The following is a 23,918-nucleotide window of genomic DNA, read 5'->3' on the forward strand; positions in this document are numbered from 1 at the left end:
GATCCATCTGCTAGGTAGAGTATTCTGCACAGCAGATAAGCTACTCAGCCCACTAAAGGAGAAGTTGCTGCCCCTCACCCATCAAGTACCCACAGTAGGGAAGAGAACGAAGTCACACATATACTTGGTTTTTAATACATATATTGCACTTATTTGCCAAGGGCAATCGATTGATACTGAACCCTTGTAACTCACCAGAAATAATAAAATCTCTTGAACACAAATAACTTCATGGAAATGTGAGCATAGGGTTTCCTCTCTCATTGACCATTCCAACTTTAGTTCTATAAAAACATTTCCTCTATTTCCTGCATGACCTGTTTTCTCTATTATTTTGCCCATTTAATTTGAATTTTCTCCTTTTCATGACGCGGGCTTTCCCCGTGTGTCCAGTGGTGCTTAACTGTCCATTCTGGTTTTAGAACAAGCTACTAAAAACTTTATTGAAGCTCAGAGTGTCTGTGTGGATTTCATCTGTTGGGCTCCTCTGCAGGGCAGTGATCAGCAAGCTTTTTCTGTAAAGGTACAAAAAATAAGTATTTTAGGCTTTGCAAGTCATGAGCTATGTAGCAACTATGTAACTGGATCGTATATCAGGGGATGGAGAGGTGGTGTTTCAGTAAAACTTGGTTTGCAAGAACAAGAGCAGCCCCAATAAATTAAAAAAAAAAAAAAAAAAAAAGAACAAGAGCGGGCCAGGTCTGCTGACTTCTTCTCTAAGGCGAGCGGAAGGCAGCTGGAGTCCTGCCTGGGCCAGAGCTGCTGCGAGTTCTCTGAACAGGTCTGCAGACATGAGGACTTGCAACTGTTGACGCAAGCATGGTTATCTCACCATGCCCCTTTTTGTGCTTCTTAGCTCTGAATCTGAAGTTTACTATTCGTCACTATCCTCTTTGACACAACTTATATCATGGCTTCCTCTACCCTCATACACCTATTGCCACCACTTCTCTCATCCAGTAACATCTCCTCACCAATTCTCTGTATTTGTCTTGAATGGTACATTTTAAAATTCCTCTATTATCCCTTTGCTCAGGTCTTAAGACAGAGAAGGAATAATTTATCAATATACTATTCATCTAGGAACCATTTCGAAACACTGAAGACTGAGGTGATTTTAATTAGTTTGTTTTTGTAGTTACTGGCTTTGAATATTTTTATTTTTATTTTTTTATTAAAGTTTATTGGGGTGACAATTGTTAGTAAAGTGACATAGATTTCAGGTGTACAATTCTGTATTACATCATCTATAAATCCCATTGTGTGCTCACCACCCAGAGTCAGTTCTCCTTCCATCACCATATATTTGATCCCCCTTACCCTCATCTCCCACCCCCCACCCCCCTTACCCTCTGGTAACCACTAAACTATTGTCTGTGTCTATGAGTTTTTGTTTCTCATTTGTTTGTCTTGTTCTTTTGTTGTTTTTGGTTCATATACCACATATCAGTGAAATCATATGGGTCTCTGCTTTTTCTGTCTGACTTATTTCGCTTAACATTATAATCTCAAGATCCATCCATGTTGTCGCAAATGTTCCTATATCATCTTTTCTTACCGCCGAATAGTATTCCATTGTGTATATATACCACAACTTCTTTATCCATTCATCTATCGAAGGACATTTTGTTTGTTTCCATGTCTTGGCCACCGTAAATGGGCTTTGAATATTTTAAATACTTCTCTTCAAATTAGTATCATTGTTTTTTTAAAAATCCAGTATAAAAAATTCACTTCAGCTAGGCCACTCCTGCCATAGAAGTTGGCCCCAGGCCCACAGGTACAGGAACAGGCTGGGCCATTCGTTCCCAACTTACAAACCAACTTTAACAGGGTGTTTTTCTCTCAGGTGTTCCCTAGATTCAATAGCTTTATGAAAATGAAAGCATTAGTTTCCCTCAAGTTCTCTTTAATGGTATGAGGCCACAGCCCAGATGCTGAACACACACGAATGGTCCGAGTATAAGCAATGCTTAGAGGAAAGTGGAGTTCTGGAGGGCTACCAAAGCGACTTCTGCACAATTATCAAGTGCATTTCCTTTCTCCTATTTCCTCAGCAAGGTCCAAGGTTTGATTTCTTGCAGATAGGGTAAGCCAGACACAAAGCATGGTACATAATAATTATTTGAACTATTGAAATGGAAAATGCTATGAGCTATACTGGTTTGTCATTAGTTCATCAAACATTTATTGCCTATATACTATAGGCTAGAAGCAGTGGGTGTCGAAGTGAGAAAGTAAGTAAAGCTGAAGTCAGTGTTTTTCAACCACGTCGATGGAGAAAACTTGGCAGCTTCCTTTGCTGACAGATTCCAAACTCACCCAGAATAAAGAGTAGGATGTACAGGTGTGGTTTTGGTTTAGTGATAAACTATACTAAATTTTGTATATTTTCTAATAAAAATGTGAGCAAAGTAAGATTCAATTTTGAGAAATTGGAGAACCCATTTGATAATTGGTGGTGTTCCTGAACACGGAAGTGCTTAAAATCTATATGGAAACTACATCTTTTAATCCATGTATGGAGGGCATGAAGTCTGGGTCCTTCCTTACAAGTAGAAGGGTCTGAAACACATTCGTTTGGATATTTACTCTGTGTTCAGACACACGAGGCAAAAATCATCATATTGCAGCTTTTTGAAGTCTGTGAGAACGTATTCAAGCTAGATGCAAAGGCTGCCTCTGCTGATATTCTCTGCCCTCCTTCATTTCTCATTTTCAGGTTTGTAGTATGGGTGTATAGCTCACTGAGACTAACTGAAGACATCTTCATGCTATGACAGAGTAACTGGTGTACCTGACTTACCCATAAAGTTGGACAAAATAGTATATGTGAGGCAACTGCTTTTAGACACCGGACGACGTACTGCACAAGACGGTGCCACCCTGAGAAGGACGGCTCGTGAGGTGAGTCTCAGGAACAACTAGCTGTCTGCTCAAGGATATTTTCCTGCCTCTGGCATAATGAGCCAGAGCCCAAGCAGACCTCGGTGGTCCCACGGAGCTGAGGACGTGAAGATCAGAGTTGAGGGTAGTAACTGGCTGGAATCTGCACAGTAGGGCAAAAAGAAAAGGAAGCTGCAGAGAGAGGATCCCCAGATGTCTGTATGGGGGTTTCCTGTCAGTCCTTGGACGACAGCTGAGCGGGTCGTATTCAGTGCAAGAGTGCATGAGCCCTACCAGAAAGCAGTTAGTTACTACAAGGTTGACAGACAGCAGATACTAGAGGTTAGCGTTCTGGGAATGTTCCAGGCCCAGCCCAGCCAGAGTGGAGAGATCTTGTTAACACCTCCTTAGCGCTCCAGGCATCCAGTTCCTACACCAGAAAGGTCCATCCGAGAAGTAAAGACCTTGCCTGAGCATAAGGCTACAAACAGTACCCTTCAAAGATGAGGGTGAAATAAAGATATAGTTCGGTCAATGAAACCTGAGAGAATTAATTGCTAGAAGATCTGCACTATCAGAAATGCTAATGACCTTCAGGCTGAAGAGAAATATTAGATAGAAATTTGGGTTTACAAGAAGAAATGAAAAAGTACTAGAAATGATAATATCCTTAAAAGACACTGGAATGTTTAAATCAGGAGTGGGCAGGTAAGAAATTACACTATTGTAAAACCAGTTTATTTGTGAAGTGAGGGGAAAGGTGAAGTGCAAAGTAGTATAATATTACCGTCTGACAAGTGAGGGGCTCATCTTCTTAGCCCTAAAGCAGCAGTTCTCAAACTTTTTGTTCTCTTTATACTCATAAAATTATTGAGGACCCTGAAAATGTTTGTGTGGGTATATCTGTCAGGATTTATCACGTTATAAATTAAAACTGAAAAAAATGTTTAAATATTTATTATTTTAAATTACGACGACCCCTTTCATGTTAACATATAACACGTTTTAATAACAATAACTATTTTCCCAAAAGTTAGTGAAAAGAGTAGCATTGTTTTACAGTTTTTACAAATCTCTTTAATGTTTGAGAAGACAGCTTAATTCTCATACCTGCTTGTGTATTCAACATGTTGCATATGTTGTTTCGGTCAAAGTATATGAAAAAAATCTGGCCTTACAGAGGTGTGGAGTTGGAAAAGGAGGAATATTGAATAGTCTTTTCAGATAATAGCATTCTTTGATACTATACTAAAAATTGGCAAATGGGTGAAGGTATTTAGTTTCTTCTTATAAAAATTATGTCCAAAATTATGTCATTATTTGGGTGTAGTACCAGAAACTATCCAGGTCTCTAGTACCATGTTGTTGGTTTTTTAAAAAATAATTTAAAAATTTTTTTCAACTACAGTTGGCACACAATATTATATTAGTTTCAGATGTACAGCATAGTGGTTAGACATTTATGTAACTTATGAAGTGATCTTCCCAATAAGTCTAGTACACACCTGATGCCATACATAGTTATTACAATATTATTCACTATATTCTCTATACTGTACATCCCCGTGACTTTTGTAACTGCCAGTTTGTACTTCTTAATCCCTTCACCTTTTTCATCCAACCCCACAACCCCCCTCTCATCTATCAACCATCAATTTGTTCTCTGTATCTATGAGTTTGTTTCTGTTTTGTTCAATTATTTTGTTTTTTAGATTCCACATGTAAGTGAAACCATATGGTATTCATCTTTCTCTGTCTTATTTCATTTAGCATAGTACCCACTGTTTAGGTCCATCCATGTTGTCGCAAACAGTAAGATTTCATCCTTTTTATGGCAGAGTAATATCCCATTGTATATATGTACCATCTCTTCTTTATCCAATCATCTATTTATGGACACTTAAGTTGCTTCCATATCTTGACTATTGTAAGTAATGCTGCAATGAACATGAGGATGCATATATCTTTTTGAATTAGTATTTTGGATTTCCCCAAATAAATGCTGGGTCATACGGTAGTTCTCTTAAAAGTTTTCAGGAACCTCCATATTGTTTTCCATAGTGGCTGCACCAATTTGCAATCCCAACAAAAGTGCACGAGGGTTCCCTTTTCTCCACATTCTCACCAACACTTGTTTGTTGATTTTTTGATAGTAACCATTCTGACAGGTGTGAAGTGATAGCTCATTGTGGTTTTAATTTGCATTTTTCTGATTGGTGACGTTGAGCATCTTTTCATACGTCTATTGGCCATGCGTGTGTCCTCTTTGGAGAAATGTCTATCCAGGTCCTCTTTTTTTTTTTTTTTTCCAGAAAAGGGTACTTTTTTCATTCAATTAGGAAACCAGAAGGAGGGGTCCAGGCTGGGACAAATAATGGCTACCTCCTCCCCAGCAGAACAGGGGGAGAAGGCGGCCCCCTACACACCCAACCCAGGCCCCCCTGCTCACTCTGCTGCAGCATCCTAGGGGCAGGGCCCCACCCTCCCTGGGACTGGGGTGGTCGGTCACACAGCCCGCTCTGCCCCAGCCTCCTTCCCCTAAGAGCATCTTGGAGGAGGGGCGTGTGGGCAGAACAGGCGGCCATGAGGATGAACATTTGGCGCTGGTAGCAGCAGCAATGACAGATGTCTAAGAACAAACGTTGAACAAAAAACACAACTGCCCAGAGGTAGAACAAAGGAAAGATGGAACCAGAACCTTGGGGGACAGGGAGGCGCAGGGCGTGGGAGGAGGCAAGGCTAGCTCCTTGTTAGTGCCCCGCGTGAGGAAAGGGCAACCTTGAGGCCTAGAGTGAAAGCAGAGTGGGTAGGGGCTCAAACCTCTCCATCCTGTGCCCCAAGGGGCCGTCCAACCTGGGGCAGGGACTAGGCAAGGTGGGGAAGGAAGAGAAGGGTGTGAGCCGCACCTGCTGAGACCCAGGTTGGTTGGGAGCATCTTGGCCACACCTGCTGCTGCCGCCAGTACAGGGGGCGGGCCTGTCGGAGTGAATGGGGCTTGGGCCCCTTTTAAGGCCAGGGGAGCCCTCCCAGGCCCTTTAATGGGAAGCCAGAGGGAAGAGTAGGGGAGAAGGATACCCAAACCAGGAGCCCCGTCAGCCATGTCGGGACCGCGGAGGGAGGGGACACAGGGGGCACAGCGCACCGCTAAGTGGGCAGTGAGCTCTGTCAGGAGGGCAAGTGTGTGCTCGGGGTGAGGGGTTGCAGGGAACCGGGACCAAAGGAAAACTCCGCACTCAGGCCACCAGGGCCCTGCCGCGGCCGGCGGGCGTGCTGTGTGGTGTGGTGGTGAGGCGCGGGTGGGTGGTGGGGACGAGTGGGCCTGGCGGCAGGGGCGGGGCGTGGGAGCGGAGTCGTCCATCCCAGAAGGAAACTGCTCCTTGGCGAGGAAGCAGGTGGCACTCCTCTGAGGACTCCTGCGAGATGCCCTCTTCCCCCTCCTCCTCCAGTGTTTTGGGCCTGCCCCTTGGTTTCTTCCCTGGAGTCTTGGTCGTTTTCCGGGTCTTGGCAGCACCCTTGTTTTTGCTCCCCTTTGGTCGCCCCCCCCACACCGCCCTCCAGATCTCTCAGGTGTGGGCACTTCGGAGGCTGCTTGCGAGGCCTGCCCCGTCCTCGCTTCTCAGTGCCGTCCTTTTCCTGCTTGGACACCAAGGGCTGGCTGGACTTCGAGCTCCCCTCGCTCATCTTCCCTTCTCTGCGGAGCAGGCGGAGGAGCGGGGCCGGGAAGCCTGCGGTGCGCGCCCGGACGCTGGGAGCAGCGGCGCTGGGCGCGGAGGCCCCGTCTGGCTCCGCGGGCGCCGCTGGTAGCAAGTGCGGCTGCCTCCTTGGCGCCGCGCCACACCCGCCCTCTGCCCATTTTTTAATCCGCTTGGTTTTTTGATTTTTATTTTGTTTGTTTTAGGTGTGTAAACGTATTTTTCTTTTTGTTGTTAAATTCTGAGTTCCTTATATATTTTGGATATTATTAACCCCTTATCGGATGTATCACTAGCAAATGTTTTCCCATTCAATAGGTTTTTTTCATTTTGTTGATCATTTCCTTTACTGTGCAAAACCTTTTTAGTTTGATGTAGTCCCATTTGTTTATTTTTGGTTTTTGTTTCCCTTGCCCAAGAAGACATATCCAAAAAACTATTACTCAGAGCAATGTCAGAGAGATTACCATGTTTTCTTCTAGGAGTGTTAAAGGTTTCGAGTTTTACATTTAAGTCTTTAATCCATTTTAAGTTTGTTCTTATGTATGGCATAAGAAAGTGGCCTAGTTTCATTCTTTTGCATGTATCTGTCCAGTTTTCCCAACACTCCTTATTGCAGAAACTGCCTTTACTCCATTTGGGTCTTTTTTTTTTTTTAAATCCATTCAGCCACCCTATGTCTTTTGATTGGAGCGTGTAGTCCATTTACATTTAAAGTAGTTATTGATCGGTACATAGTTGTTGCCATGCTATTGTTTTCTGATTGTTTTTATAGTACTTCTCTGTTCCTTTCTTATTCTTTTTCATGTTCATGACTTTCCATTGTGTTATGTTTGGATTCCTTTCTCTTTATTTCTCGTACATATCTTACAGATTTTTGGTTTGTGGTAACTATATGCTTCATATATAGCTATTTTAAGTTGATGGTTGCTTAAGTTTAAACACATTCTAAAATTACTACACTTTTTACTCACCCCTCCACATTTATGTTTTTGTCATTATATTTTAGAGTGTGTGTTTATGTGTATCCCTTAATTTATTGTTGTAATTACACATGATCGTCCTACTTTTGTCGTTTAACCTTTGTGCTAGCCTTATAGTTGTTTTATCCCCAGCTTTTATTATGAATTTGCCTTTGTCAATGAGAATTTTTTTCTTTCCTGTATTTTCTTATTCATGTTTTTGATTTTTTCTTCTTAAAGAAGTCCCTTTAACATTTCTTGTAATACTGGGTGGGTGGTGATGAACTCCTTTAGCATTTTCTTGTCTGGGAAGCTCTTTATCTGTTCTTCAATTCTAAATGATAGCTTTGCTGGGTAGAGTCATGTTGTTTTTTAAGTCTTTACCTTTCATCACTTTGAATATTTTGTGCCAATTCTTCTGGCCTGCAGTTTCTGCTGAGAAATCAGCTGCCAGTCTAGGGGAACTGCCTTGCAGGTAACTAACTGCTCTCTCGCTGCTTTTAAGAGTCTCTTTGTCTTTAATCTTTGGCATTTTAATTATGATGTGTCTTGGTGTGGGCCTCTTTGGGTTCATCTTGTTTGGGACTCTGAGCTTCCTGGGCTTGAATATCTATTTCCTTCACCAGGTTAGGGAAGTTTTCTGTCATTATTTCTTCAAATGTTTTCAATTCCTTGCTCTCTCTTCTCTTCTGGTACCCCTATGATGCAAATGTTGGCATGGTTGATGTTGTTCCAGAGGCCCCTTAAACGCTCATTTTTTAAATTTCTTTTTGCTGTTGGCACCAGCCAGCACTTCTATCCCTGTAGATGGCTGATTTGCCCCTCCAGCCCTCGCCCTTAGTCAATTTAATCCTTCCCCATGTGTTCCTTGTGCTTTCTGAGCTGCTGCCTCTGTGCTGGAGCCCAGAGTGAGTGAGTCTGTGTGTGGGCCCTTTATTCCTGCAGCTCTTAGGTCTCCAGCAGCCTCCATCTCACTCAGATGCAATCCCTGCTGGTTTCCACAGCCACATGTAGTGGGGACTCCTTTCCCAGGCACAGGAGACCAGGGCTGGGGAGCCTGGTGTGGGGCTGGGTCCCTTTACTCCTCAGGGGGACCTCCAACCCCAAGATTTCCCTCCCAGTTTAATCGCCACACTGTGGGTGTGGGACCTGCCCATTCTGCCTCTCTTACCACTGTCTATGTAGCTGCTGCTTTATATCCTTAGTGTAAGGCTTCTGATTATAGTCTTCAGGTGGTTCTCAGTGAAGGCTGTTTTATAATTTAGTTGTAATTTTGACATGGTCACGGGCAGAGGCAGGTGAGCAGTGTTTACCTGCTCCACCACCTTGACTGGAAGTCCTTTGGCACTGTGGTTTTTACAGAGTTAACATGACCCTTCTGAAGCCAGGAGTCATATTCCCTTTCTTTTCCACCTACAGCATCCATCCCTGGTTCTTCTGCTGTAGCTTTTTGGGTTACAGGGCCAAGAACAGAAGATCTTGCCTCCATGAAACATTCCTTTAGAATCTCAAGATTGGTGAAAGGTGGTTGGTACGCCTAGACCACGCCAGGTGAATTTTGGGATATGTTTTAAAATGGAGTTCATTATTCGTGTCTCAGGTAAGATTGTGATTTTCTTTCTTTTTCTATCAGCTTAACCCACAAAAAGTTTTTCCTCAAACTCCAGGGGTACTAAAGGAAGAGGCAAGACAGAAGAGTTTTATTGAAAGGTACAATTTATTTTTTCATCATTTAAAAAATTATGCCTAAAGATAAGTCAAATGCAAAAACATATAATACATCTACTGTTAAACAACCCTTTCCCCTGAAGGCAAAATTATTGAGAACTATTTCTTTTCTCTCTTGAAATGGCCAATCCAGGTAACAATATGGTGCAGGTGGTTAGTTCACATTGCTTCTTTCACTGCTTCTCTCCCATAAACCCACATCTTTCAGGACAACATCCCTGAGGTGCTGGCCTTGGCTTGGCACCAGTGACATTGAGGTCCTACAGGTCCAGGGCCGCGGGGACGGATGGGCTCCTGTCCTCCACGCTGGCAACCATGTCCTCAATGGCGTTCCAGTCCAGCCTGCTGAGGAGGCTGCCAGTGCTCTCAGACACGCTGTCTGGGCCGCCCGCCCCGAGAGGAGCCTCAGGCTCGTCTTCAGTGGGTGACAAGTCCTGTCAAATTGAGAAAGACAGGAAATGGTGAAGGATATAGGAAGGGAACCAGGGCTGTGGGTGCCAGGCCATGAGCTGGGTCTTACACCTGCCATATCTAGGTGCTGGCACCAGGTCTGAAGGGTGGACAGAATGGGTTTTCTACCTGTAGTACAATGATCTGTTCTTACATTAGTGTGTGTGTGTTTTGTTTTTAGTTAAAAAGAAAATTCTGAAAGAAAGTTAGTGGAGTATTCAGCCAAAACTGTCATTGCTTTGAATCACTATTCCAAACTGACCTAACAATCTCAGTATCTCTATATTCCATCCCCCACACCAGCCAAAAAACAAAACAACACTGAAGAACCAAGAGGAATCACTAGACAAACTGAAATCCGGAATAGCGCTTACCTGTAGAAGGGAACTGTGACTCTCATGAAGAATCTTCTGGATCTCTGAAGGTAACATCCAGGGACTCACCACAGTCTCTTCTCTCTCGTACTCGATACACACCTGCTGAGTTTGAGGTGCAAGCTCAGCACTTCCATGCTGTTTTGTGCGCTGCAGTCTATGACATGGAGCAGGAGAGCCTTTCGAGAGAAAAGAACAAAGCACACATTGGGACAGATTCATTTATTGTGACTATCATCAAATCCAAGGCAGTCACATTTTACGTAGTATTTGAATCACAAGGTCTGGATATAGTTCACCTTAGAGTTCTAACAATTCCTGTTCTGTCAATGTGAGACAAGGAAATTGAATTCTGGCCACGTCTTTTGATTTTAAAAGTAACGGTAATTAGCCCCTAGGACAGGAGTCCAGGGAGGCGAGGCGACTGAACAGAACTGTGGAGAAGTCCCAGCTTCAAAGCTGGGGGACCGCTGTGGAGAGTCTCGTGGCGGCGTCCTGGGAGTGCTGCTTTAGGCATCTTCCCTCCGGCTCCATGCCTGCAATCGTCCTTTGCTCAGGCATCAGGCTAAGTGCAGTGATGGCACGTTAGGCCCTCTCCCTCCTTAATGAGCAGCAGCGTGTGTGGAAGAGAAACTTATCCCAGCCAGTGCCCAGAGGCAGCTTAGCAAAGCCAACCTAACACACTTAATGTTCCAGAGCCAATGTCACAGCACGTCCTCTGCGCCTCACCAAGGTGACCTGGGGAAACACCCAAGACATGGAGTATGACGGGAGGTAAACACAGGTCCCGACGAGCAGTCATGTGGCTCCCGGAAGATGGGAACAAGAGGTAACAGAGTAGTGAAGTTTGGGTCAGCTGACCTTCTAAGCTCTACCAACCTCGTGTGCTGAACGGTAAGGACCCCTCCCGGAAATAAGCACCCCGCAAACAGCAGCAGCACACATTAGGTGCTTACTGTGGGCCACGGGCACTCGCTCCCTTGGATTCCCAGAGTGCAGGGCCTGGTCCTGTCCTCTAACTCATCTCCACCCGCCCTGCTGACCTTGGCTATAAATATCAGCCACATGCTGACAGCTCTCAAACCTGCACGGCGAGCTTTACAGAGCAAACTGCCTACCTGGCATCTTGACTTGTATGAGCGCAAACATCTCAGCCTGAACAGGTCCAAAACCAAACTGAGTGGACTTTTACCCGTAAACCCATTCCTCCAATAGGCTTCCCATCCCAGGAAATGCTCAGGTGAAAATCCAGTTGTCCTTTAGCCTTCTCTTTTTCACACATCCTATATCCAAGCATCAGCAAGTCTTAACTTGGCCTATCTTCTCAATACATTCCAAATTTTAAAACTCCCACCATTTCTGGTGCTAGAAGACTAGTCCAAGCACCATCTCTGTGCCTGTCTGCCGCCTTCTTCTCCCACATGTTCTCAAACACCAATTACATTATCTCCCTGCTAATTCCCTCCATGGGACTCCCACTGGATCCACAGGAAAACCCACACGTTTTGCCTTCGCCTGCAGTAAGCAGCCAGCCATCTCCCCACCCGTCTTTCCCATACTCATCTTTTCTGTCAGGCCATGATTGTTTCAGAGCTTTGAACTTGCTCTTCCTTATATTTACACGACAACCCCCTTTCGTCATTCAGGATATTCACTCCAACACCACCTTCTCAGAGGTCGCTCATATCTTAGTTTTGTGCCACGTCTGCGCTGTTGATGACTAACAGTGCCGAGTATGTGGGAGCAGCTCAGCGGACGGCTGCTGAATGAATGCTCCTCACGAAATCCTACAAGTCAAGTGTTACTATCTCCATTTTGCAAATGAGGAAAGTGAGGTTACGTAATTTGTCCAAGATGATGGACATGATCTATGGCCAGGCCTGAGCTAATGTGTTAACTTGCCACTCAGAGGGCCCTTTAGGAGGATAATCGTATCTGTGGGTGAGAAATGAGTCTATTTAAATCTGTCCCACAGCTGGCTTCCTGGGTTAGAGCCAAAGGAGGAGCGTGGCAGTCGCAGAGGGCCGAGGGATTTCCTCCTGACTAAGCCAAGGGTCTGAAAGAGAAACCAGCTTAACCTCATGTGTGTTACTGTGATCGCCGCCTTAGCATCCAGTGTGACAGCTGCACCCCAGATGAAAAAGGTTTGACTTTTTTCTGCTATTTAAAGACATCGCTGAATTTTTTGGGATGTGACTGAAAGTTCCATGTTAAAGTAATTATTTAAGTAAATATCATTTACTTAAGGGACAAATTTTGAAAACATCTATGAAAGAATATTTATGAATATTCAATAGGAACGCACACGGGAACAAACAGTGTGGTAAAAAAGCAAGCAGCCAGTAAAACAGAGAAAGTGGATATTGACAATATGAAAAAAGAGAAACCAGCAGGTGATTAAGCAGTAAAGTAACCATAAGGGTGGCCTCTCCAAAGTGGATGGAGGCAGGGTGCTGAATTCAAGTATTCAGGATATGATAACAGATTAGCAAAGGCTGTAACCAACAACTAATCCCACCCCCATCTCTGCTACAATGAATTTGGTATCTAGACTTCGACACTCATTTTGTCAAATGAACATAATTATTTCCATCTAGAATGACAAAATCATCAAGTCTACTGAAATTAAGGGTAACAGGGTTGCGTTTCAGAAAAAATCTTTACCTTTGGAGTATCTATGAACCTCGAGAGCTATCACTGAAAGCTATCACTGGCTTTCTCACCTTGCTTTACCCAAGGATGGCTCTGTAATTTCCTTCAGATCAGAGTGCATTTCTCTAGGATTTATTTGGGATATTCAATCTTGAGATAAAAGTACAGTATTAAAACAACGCTGTGGAACTGAGCGTGTACAAAGCTTTTCAAGGTAGAGTGTTCCTGCCCCAGTGTGGACAGAGAAGCTTTCTAAGGAAAAAGTAAGTGATACATCAAGAAGAAACCCCACTGTGGGAACGAGGCCATAAGTGCAGCAGCCTCAGACACGGTCTCTCTGTGAAAGGGACAGTGAGCGCTGCCACTCTCTTTCTACCATGTTTCCGGGCAATGTCCAGAGTCTAGCCTGACAACGTGAAACGAACAGTAAACTGCATCCATTACCCCTACCACCCCCAAAAGAAAAGCCTGCTCCTCCTCTTGCCCTACCTGTGTCAATTACTGGGTCAAAGTTTAGACAAACACCCAAACTAGAAACGTGCAGTGACACTCCATTTCCTCCTCTCAGAGGCAGGGCTACTACTGGACAATGAAAGAACTTCTTCTGTCGTCTCATGCTGGAGCACAACCGACTTCAAGAACACCAAACCCTGGATTCTCTGGAGCTTCCATAAACAATACAATACAAATGTGCACATCATTTCATTTATTTTTAGGGGCAACATTGTATTTTGGGGCATTTTAACTAAACATTGCTAGATATTTGCTTACAAAATAATAAGAAGCTATGGGATACTCTAAACTAGAAAACATTTTACCAAAGATGAAAATGAGAGACTGAAAGGCAAAGAACGTAGCCTGGAATTATAAAATTAAAAGCACAGGAAATGATGCTTCCCGGAGTCAAACTAAACCTAATAACTAGAGGCTTGGGTTTTAATACATACAGTGGGGGGAGGTATGCAAAAGAAACCAAGCAGAATTTCTAAAAAACATAGCCATTCACACTAAAACTTGAAAGATGAGTTAAATAGAAGAAACACACATGAAGAGACATGTGGGAGCTCAAAGGTGACGCTGCCCAGAAAGGAGACAGAAGCAGGGAAGGGGCGTGGGGGCAGGAATAGACGCATTTGTTTTTCTCATCATTTTTGTCGTGCATGTAAATCAGTATTTTCATCACTAGCCCTACCAAATTTAGTTCTTTTCTGTAAATTGGGATAATGCCACAGACCTCACTGGATTAGTGTGGGGATTGACATGACGCACATGAGGTGCTAACACCCTGCTTGGCAGCAAGCGCGTCCTCTACCACTGTTCGCTGTTACTCTTATTGTCCTGAGGGCTCTGAGCAGGGCCTGGGCCTTCTCAGCTGTGAGATGGGGTCCGAGTTGCCCTGACTAGCCACCAGGGTCGTCCTAGGGACCCAACAGGAGAATGAATGTGAAAGTACCTTTTAAACTGTGAAGAGTAACATGGCGTGAGGCTGGGCTGGGGGAGACATGAGGAATGAAGGTCATTAGGTATAATTTTCCTCTCTCTAGATCGGAGCCCAGGTAATTTGGGCAAGTAGCCAAAGATGGAGCAAAATCAGGCCCCAGATGCCAAACTTCTGGCTCTGTGTGCTCCATGCTACGTGAGCATACGCCTTCCCGAGCGCTTGTTTTTCTGTTAGCACTGTGGCGAACCCACTGCGTATGTTCTCACTGTTACAGTCCGTATTTTGCAGGCGAGAAAACTGAAGCTTACACAAATGGATCAGGAATTGCCCCAGGCTGAAGGGTAAGTGGTGAAGCAGGTTCCCAACAGGCTAACTCCACAGCCTCTTCTCTGAACCACACAGCCACACTCTGCATTCTGAAATCTGCACCTGAAATTTCTAAGCGTGATTTATGACTTTTAAAACTTTAGCATCAAATCCAAGGATGTTCTAGTCTTTCTTTACCGCTTACCTTTTTGGAAGGTCACTGGGGACAGGACAGCCTTTCTTGCCCCCACTTTGGCTCCACCAGCTTCCTTCTGCGTGGGAAAAGTGGCAGTTCCTGTAAAGACAGGCACACTTCTGTAACCTTCTGTGGCATGCGTTTTTCACACGTCACATTGTAAGATCTTTGAGGACAGGACCCAACAAATGGTGGTGGTTTGAACCAAGAAAACAAAAGTATAAGTGCAGGAAGGGAAACCCTGCCTGGAAACTTGCTATCCTTGTGGCACAACCACAGTCCCTTGTCAAATGGCAAATGTGCCTGGACGACATCCCTGGCAACTGGAAAAGCCAGGCACCTAAGCCTGTTAGCAGTAAACACCTAGACAAAACGATAAGTTACATTTTACCAGGAGAATGATTAACTAAGGCTGCTTAAATGCCAGGATCATAGCAACCACTTAATGTGCATGTTATGTGTTACGTATAGTCCTCAACAACTCGGTGAGGGAGGTTTTAAACAACACATCTGAGGCACAAGGTCAGCAGCAGCACGGGATACAGGCCAGATGATTCCAAGAGCCGGGCCTTTTTCTATGCTCATGACGCCTCTCAGTTACTCATCGTGTAGCCCTCATATTGTTTTTGATAGAACTAAACACAAAACAAGGCCAAAAAATGACCCCTAAGTGTAACAGTTTGCAAGCAGGGACAGCAAAGTCACAAATATCTTCAGAAAAACTCTTCTTTTACAAATGAACTTCAGTGGATTTTAAAATCTTGATGGATCCTCGCTTCCCCATCTGTGCAATGACTGAACCTGCCCATGTAGGCTCAGGTTATCTGTACCACTGACTAGGGAAGGGCCTGGGCTTCTCTCCCATTTCCCCACAACATGAGGGGACAGAAAGCCTCTGAATATAGCCGGGGAAAGGGCTGGGTTCCGGGTGTGGGAGAGGCCACCTGCAGCCACTGTCTCGACAGAGAAGTCAGAGTGTGCACAAGCCCCTTGAATGACCTCTCTTATCTTCGTCTTAAAGGTGTGGGGAAGCTAAGTGACAGGTGAGCTAGGATAATAGCCAAGCATATAGAGCTGTTCTCTGACATAGTATAAATACTACAATACCTACCCATTAATATTCTCGAGCAATAATTAGTTTATAATAGTTCATTTTAGGGGGAAAAACTTAAATAGCCATTTCTTCATTTATCCAATTTTTCAATTATTTCATTTGCTCAATATGAGGTGTAATCCAAGATGAAGAGAGTGTTGCTACTCTCAAAAAATTTAGTCTAGTGTGGACATAAGTTTACAAGTAACTACAACATCAGACCTGTTGCAATAGTGCCTCAAGAGGGGCATAAACATGTGACTGAGGGCTCAGAGGGCAAAAAAGTAACTATTGCAGCTACCATTTATCTCTTAACATGCACAACCACCATGCAAGTTAAGTATGAGCCCCAATTTAAAAATGAAAATATGGATGTTAAAATTCATTATATCAAGGTAGGAGGAACTAAAGATTCAAGATTAGGGATGTCTTCCAAGAACCAGAGGCGAGGCATTCAAGGTGTAAGAGAGAATTTTAAGGAAGGAATGGGGGCACAGACACACAGCATGTGGATGGATGGAAAACAAGCCTGTATGCAGCACGGATTCCATGGGGCGAGGGGCTGAGGAGGCGTAGAAGGCCAGGGCGAGGGCCTGGCCACGTTGTGGGGGCCACTGGGCATCTGAGCCCAGAAGCAGCGGCAGCACCTCATCAAGCAGAGTCCAGTAAGGGCAGGTGAGGGGACCAACCCAGTAAAGTGTGAGGTGACAATACAGGTCTACGTGGGACGGGTCCAAGGAAAAGACATGTTTCCATAAAAGCCAAGACTTTTCCAGCCGATATTCAGAAATCATGGTTCAAGTTTAAAATCCTTGCCAATTTTGAATATTTTGAAATTTTGGCATGTATCAGGTATAAAACAAAAACATGGCTACTATTTTGAAATTTTAGTTTAAAAAGAGCAGTATTTTCTTATTGTAATTTATCAAAAGCAAGAGTTAACCAAACTATGAAGTTTTATCAAAAGGATTGGAATTTATGGAAATTTTAATTTTCTAAATTGAGGCAGCACACTGAATGGTAGGTTCTAAGTGTGTAGGATCTAGACCCAGACTGGGTTTAAATCTTGGTTCTGCCACTTCTGTCTGATCTCAAGCTGTTTATTTTAACTTTCTCTGCCTTGGTTTTCTCATCTTTAAAAGGGGAACATAATAGTACCTATCTCATAGGGTTGTAATTAAAGAGCTTAAACAGAACCTGGCACATTAGTTATTATACATTTTTAGCTGTATACATTTATATTACATGTTAGCTATGATTATACATTTTAATGTGCAATCATTTTACAGGTAAGTATGTTTTACTTTAGTAATCAAAACTCAAATATGGCAAAATTAACTAAAGGAAGGCTAGCCATAAAAAACAGATATTACATCTTTAAATGTGGAAAAGGATATTCAAAAAACGAAAACAGGATATTATTTCAATCTGATCTTCTTAGTATTCCTCTTCTGTGAGATATTCATCCTGAAATCTATCAGAACCTGATTTATAAAAATGCCTGCATCTTTAGCCAGACACACAAAAGAAGCAGATTCCTAAATAAGTCATATCAGATTTACTGACTGTTCGGATTCTATTACAAAAAGGCCACTAGTTTAAAAAGATTCCCAGGGTCTTTTTATTTCAAAGCAATTAAACAAAATCCTAGTACAACTAAGTCTTTATTAATCTCTTGCATTCTGCTGAAATGAGAATTGTTTTTCACTAAGATTTATACCTTCTATTAATGAAAATACAACTTTGGAGACAAGAAGAAACAAGTCAAAATTTCACAAGATAATAAAGTTTAAGTCTTACCACGTGGCCAAGATGAGCCATGAGGTTGTCCAAAAGGTTTCCCTCTTGGGATATAACTTGTTTTGGATATATATCTGACTTTTCCAGGTCGATTTATTGGAAAATTGTGACCAGGTCGATTCTCTCTAAAGTAGAAATCACATTATTATATTATTAGAATCCCACGTGACAAACTATAATATTTAAAAAGGCCCAAATTGTAGGTCAGATGAATACATTTACTTAGTCTATACCTCAGTGATATATTTAGTGTATAACTCTCAACAAATTATTCGTCATATCTCACCTCAAATTTCATTTTTTCCCCCAAAGAAACTTAGGTTGGTGCAAAAGTAACTGCGGTTTAAAAGGTTAAAAATTGCAAAAACCACAATCACTTTTGCACCAACCTAATACACACACACACACACACACACACACACACACACACATATATGTATATACATATATAATATATATATGTATATACATATATATATTTTTTAATTTTTATTGGGGAGCAGTGTGTTTCTCCAGGGTCCATCAGCTCCAAGTCATTGTCCTTCAGTCTAGTTGTGGAGGGCACAGCTCAGCTCCAAGTTCAGTAGCTATTTTCAATCTTTAGTTGCAGGGGGCGCAGCCCACCATCCCATGCGGGAATTGAACTGGCAACCTTGTTGAGAGCTCGCGCTCTAACCAACTGAGCCATCTGGCCGCCCCCAAACCTAATATTATTTTGTTCTTTCTCTATCCATTTCAAATTCTGTGTATTTGGCAGTTATTATTTATGTATTTAAGACCCTGTTTTATTCTAGAAAAGACTCAAAGGGCGTCTGGTATTTTGAATATACCCCAAATCACATACACACAAGTGATCTGACTGTATCACGGGTTGTAGTGGGTAGCGTTTCCTTTAGGCTCTGAAAGTATGTGAGTATGTTTATAATCTTAATCATTTATTTTTTTGAAGGTGGTAATTTTTAACAACACTGTACTGCCAATTGTTGTTCTCCTTACAGATCACTAACAAATAATATTTTGTGTATTTGTTTGCCATGTATAAGAAACTTTACACTTGGGTACTTTTCTTTAACATTCTATGTTTAGTTAATTCCTGCCTAATGAACCCACTGCAGGTCATTATCATATCCAAACCTATTGCAGGTCATTAATTTAAGAAGAAATATGTCACAGTATCTATAATTGAATTAGTAATAACTGGGCAGGGTAGGAAGAGAACAGAGGAAGAAGTGGTGAGCTGGTGGGGACGGTTTGTGCAAGAGTGGAGAAACAGAACAGTTAGTATTTCCTTTTGTAATTTACCTCCTAACAAAAACTACAGAAAAGAAAACAGGATTGAGTGGATAAACTTATATTAGGTATCTGCTTTGTTATATCTTAGTTAGACATGTAATGCCATTGTCTTCTTCCTTGGTGATTCTATAAACTTAAAAAGGCCTCATAATTAGGGGCCATTTTTCCTTCACTTTATTATCATCATCATTCTGAGCACTGTAGAAGCAAAAACACTGAACTTGGGTCATAAAAGCGCCCCACTTCTTCTCAGGCCTGACATTATCTTGCCCTGTGACATGCCACACCTTATCTTACCCTTTTGGAGAAAGGGAGCGTTGCTGTCTGGAACTGTGAGCAGCTCTGGGTTTGTTAGGCAATGGTTTCTGTGCAGTTGCTGGTAGTCGTACTGATTCAGATAGCAGTTCATTCATCAGACTGTATGCTTGTGAGATTCGACGACTGTAGTGGTCAGACAGTAGCAACCTTTAAAGAAAGAATTAAATGACATTTATTAAGAGTCACTTTCAGTCCATCTTTCTAGAAGGCACATAGTGTTTGCAGACCACGTCGCATCTGTTTTTTTCAGTGCTTTCTAAATGTACTTCAAATGCAACATCATCTTTCAGATGTTTGAAAACCATTAGGCAGTCTTATTAAAGGTACCAGTAGTATGGCCTTTGTGGTATTTTCAAAATACATGTATCTGGATTTGGAGAGGGAAAGGAATAGTAGAAATAAAAACCATAAAAATGTAATGGAGTAAATACTACTTGAAAAAAAATTCCAAAATAGGCTAGTAGAGTCTAATTATTTTCCTTGCAGTTGTCTCCCACAATTGACAAAAAATGGGACTCCTGAGAACTAGAATTCTTTAAGCATTCTCTGCACCTCAGGCGAACAAGCTCGAGAGAATGCTCAAGGCTATAGCTGCCAAACTCACCTGTCTTTCTCACACTTCATCTTTTGTCTCAGCCTGATTTCCCTGGAAGTCATGTAAAACTGCAGAAGGAACATCCAGTTAGTTCGTTATTGTTCAGTACAAATAATGAAATCACTATTATCCATGGAACATATGAAAATTGCACTAATCAATTTTAATGGGAAGTTAAAACATAATAGTTATTTAGAAAATAGTGCAAAATACTGTCATATTTGATGAAGCTTCTGACCCCAGCACACAACACGAAAATATTAAAGCATTATGTAATTAAATAAAATCCAGATTAATAAATGGAATGCAAAATCTATTTCAGTAGTTAAATTAATGTATTTTCTCAAAAGGAGAGAACCTTATCAGCTGCATTTAAAAGGGAATACAAGAGCATTTTAAGGATGGAGACACTTAGGCTGTGACCTCAGTCTTGTGATTAATCTCACCAACAGCTTGGTCGACAAAGTAGAAATGAGCCAGACCTTTAAAACCATCATTTTGAAGCTTTAAAATGTTTGAAGAAACCTACTGCAGTGAGTTCATTGTGACTTGTAAACTCTTCCAGACTTATGCACCAAGAGGCAGACAGGCGAATGTCAGCCATCTGCATCTTACTCCAGAACACAGACTTACTGTGGAGTCACTGATGAGTTTAAGTCTTTTCACACAATTGTGTATATAAAAACGTGCACACACAAATGAATTCACTTTCTCAAGATCCTGTATAGTAGTAGTCAGTAACAAATAAGGATCTTACCGATTCCTGATAGGAATTCAAATGAAATTTTTACGTACATTAACTCCCCACCAATCCCATACCTTTACCCAAATAGAAGCTAAAAATAAAGAAACAAGGTCTGTGATCTAGAAAGATGTGTCACAATGTCTATAAACCAAACAGTTCTGATGCCATTAGAGTTAATTTATTCTAAATTTGGACACAATTCTAACCATCTAGGGTATTTTTGAAGAAACCCTAGCTGACGGGGAGGGTGGTATCAGAACTCCCCGGCCCATCCATGGGGGTGGAGGCAGATACACACACATAGACGCCACTGTTCTGTTCGTACATACTCTAAAATTTTTTGTAGATAATATAGGGATAGAAAATTGATTTTTAAAATGGCTTTACCACACTCACTGTCAGTTGTTCAACTGCCATCGACTCTCATTGAAAATTAAGGGAACAACTCCAATTGGTCACCCAATCACTCAAACTCTTCATTTGTTTAAAAATACTAGAGCCATAATTAGCCTGGGGAAGAAGATGTTTCAATGGAACATGGTTTGTACAATACCCTGCTACATTTTGTTAAGGTAACTTCTTAACTTTACCTAATGTAAGTAAAAGGCTGACTTTTCTGTCAAATAAACAATGCATTCAAATTATGTTAATCCTTTTCTTGAATTTGCCAGGAAAAGCTCCATCTATTCTGTGATAATTCCATTATCCTTGATGCTGCAGACTTACTGGATTGCTCCGGGGACAGAAAGGATTGCGTTCTTGCCCTCTCTTTCCTGCCAGCTCATTTAAGTACTCTGCCATTCTTTCTTTTCGTTTTCTTTTCATCCAGACTTGAATCTCTCTTCTCTCCTTCTCAGTTCTTTGGGGATGTCTACCAGGAAGATGCCGAATCCTGATAAATTTAACAGGCAGGGTATCACTTGATTTTAAATTTGTTATGGAGATAAGAACTATCACAAGTAAATACTGTTTATTTGGAAAGATTTTGCCCCATCTTCAAAAATTAGTATACACTTACAATCTCTAGTCAACTTGCTCCAACTCTCCCCTGAAATCCACTGAAATGACCTCTCAGAAAGGCCATCAACGGCTTTTTTAGTCTTCATCCTACTGGACTTCTCTGTCACTTTTGATACAATTGGCTTCTCCTTTCTGCTTTAAACTCCCTCTTACCTGAGTCTTTTTCTAACTCTCAAAACAGTATGCAGCCTCCTACATTGGCTCCTTTCTTCTGAGCTCACCACTCCAATGTTAAATGTCTTTAAAGGTTCTGCTTTGGACTTCTTCACCTAGATTTATTCCTGGACTATCTCAATCACTTCCAAAACTTATAATACAGAGATGACTTCTAAAGTGCTGCCCTTGTGGATCGAGCCTCCCGGTCCTGCCCACAGCACACTTCCCAGGGGCTGGCCGAGCGTGGAGGGACGTAGCCGGCCCATTCCGGCAAGACACAGGCGCCTCTGATGGAGACTTTGGCTTGATGTGTCACCACTGAGCTGGCTGAAAGGTTCTCAGAACTACACTATACTCCGAGATCCTACTTACTAACCCTCTTCTTTTCCTCTTTCCGTTACAGGGAGGGAGGCGTCAGACTTGCACTGTGGTCTGATGCCTCTCCCCACTTCTGTTTTACTCCCTTTCCCCTCACATACATTTCTCTCATTAAACTTTGTGTACATCTAATCCCATCTTAGCTTCTGCTTTTCAGAAGATAACTAACACGAGTAGTACTGAGAGTGGTCCAAGCAAACAGGAGGTGTGAGATGGGGATTTGGGGCAGACCCATCACCCAGTGTGTGAAGAGGACACAATCCTAAGTGGAAGATGGGCCATGCATACAAACGATAGGGAGTCTGGACTTGGTATGCGCCAGGCAGACGGCGCCTACCTGACCAGCCCCCAATAAAAACCCTGGGCACCGAGTCTCGACAAGCTTCCCTGGCACACAGCATCTCACATGCAGTGTCACAATCCGTGGCTGGAAGAATTAAGTGTCTGTCCTGTGTCACTCCACCGGGAGAGGATTCTTGGAAGCTTGTGCCTGCTTCCCTCTGGACTCCACCCCATGCACCTTTTCTCTTGGCTACTTTTGCTTTGTACCCTTTCATTGTAATAAATGACAGCCATGAGCACAACCATATGCTGAGTCCTGTGAGTCCTCCCTGGGAATTCACTGAACCTGGGGTGACCCTGGGGACTACAACACAGGGTGAGACCGCACTGGCACTGCAGTCTCACAGCTGTCTCCACCTCTTCTAGCTCCTACCCCACTTCCCCTCACAAATGTTTCTCCAAATAAATCTCTTGCTCATCTAAATCTCATTTTAGCATCTGTATCTACTAAGATTAATGTACCAATGAATATCACCAACTGAATGTTCTCCTGGCAACTTATATCTAAAACCACATTCTCTGTTTTGCTACAGAAACTATCAACCCAGTCCTCCAAGTAGGGAAAACCATTCTTCTTCCTGACAGTTTCCAGGTTTCCTCACGCCTGTTACCCTACACTTTCCATTCTGAGCCATCTCATTTCTAGACTGCTGGAGTGATAAGACCTCTAACTGGCTCCCATTTCTAGTTTGAAGCCCTTTGCTGATGCCCCTACTGCTGGCAGATGAGGTGACAGCCTGCCTCTGGGCCCCAGCGGCAGCCCGCACAGGCAGCCAGACCCTCTCCCCTTCCAAGGCATAAACTCTGGTTAGTTACATCTAATGTCCTGCCGTCTACTGACCATCACACCTCTGCAAATTATATTCCTGCTGCCTAGAATACCCTTTCTTCTAGTTATAAGCCACATGAATTTCTACTGATCTTTTGAAACAAAGCTCCAATACCATAAGTGGGAGGCTGTCTTCTTTGACTGACTCTTTCCCCCAAACTCCTATAGGATACTGATGTAATTTGGTCTCATGTCATACTTTTTATAGTTCTATCTACATTCAAGAGTAGAAACCATTTTATTTTTATTCCAATTCTTGACATTTCATACATTTATGATATTTTATAACATAATCATTAATTTAAAAGAATGCAAATTCCTATATATGTGATTGAAAGTAACTAAAAGACTTTTACAAGTAAGTTAGGGTTTGCATGGCCTTGACATGAAGTCATAATACACCGGACAATTTCTATCAGGAACCAGTTCTTAGCCCAGAAAAGGTTGCAAGGGGAAGACATTTTAACCTAATGTTCCATGGAAAGAGTATTTAAAATGTATTCCAAGGGTTAAAATTTAGGATAAAGTGCTAACATTAAGTACTTCTAAAATGAAATAGGATAAATTTTTGTTGTAATTAGAGTGATGAGACCTTGGGAAAACTCACACGATACAAATGTGCTGTATAAGTTAAATAAACCAGTCTATATTCTACTGTGGGA

General features: G+C 42.4%; 1 protein-coding gene and 1 pseudogene across 3 annotated transcripts in view; both read right to left on the reverse strand.

Annotated features, from left to right (window-relative positions):
- Positions 1–6,119: 6,119 nt before the first annotated feature.
- LOC117025131 (high mobility group protein HMG-I/HMG-Y-like) lies at positions 6,120–6,567 on the reverse strand (annotated as a pseudogene).
- A 2,700-nt stretch (positions 6,568–9,267) lies between these two features.
- CPLANE1 (ciliogenesis and planar polarity effector complex subunit 1) overlaps positions 9,268–23,918 on the reverse strand; it is a 97,993-nt gene continuing 83,342 nt past the window's right edge. For all 3 annotated transcript variants that reach the window (XM_033110753.1, XM_033110752.1, XM_033110751.1), the window contains 7 exons: positions 21,258–21,423; positions 19,796–19,854; positions 19,171–19,338; positions 17,581–17,705; positions 14,697–14,786; positions 10,093–10,271; positions 9,268–9,702 (listed from right to left, as the gene is read on the reverse strand). In XM_033110753.1, the coding sequence (XP_032966644.1) occupies positions 9,529–9,702; positions 10,093–10,271; positions 14,697–14,786; positions 17,581–17,705; positions 19,171–19,338; positions 19,796–19,854; positions 21,258–21,423 (961 nt within the window). In that variant the 3' untranslated portion in view covers positions 9,268–9,528. The remainder of the gene's footprint in view (positions 9,703–10,092; positions 10,272–14,696; positions 14,787–17,580; positions 17,706–19,170; positions 19,339–19,795; positions 19,855–21,257; positions 21,424–23,918) is intronic.

Source organism: Rhinolophus ferrumequinum, chromosome 7, assembly GCF_004115265.2.
Source record: "Rhinolophus ferrumequinum isolate MPI-CBG mRhiFer1 chromosome 7, mRhiFer1_v1.p, whole genome shotgun sequence".
In the NCBI taxonomy this organism is placed as follows: Eukaryota; Metazoa; Chordata; class Mammalia; order Chiroptera; family Rhinolophidae; genus Rhinolophus; species Rhinolophus ferrumequinum.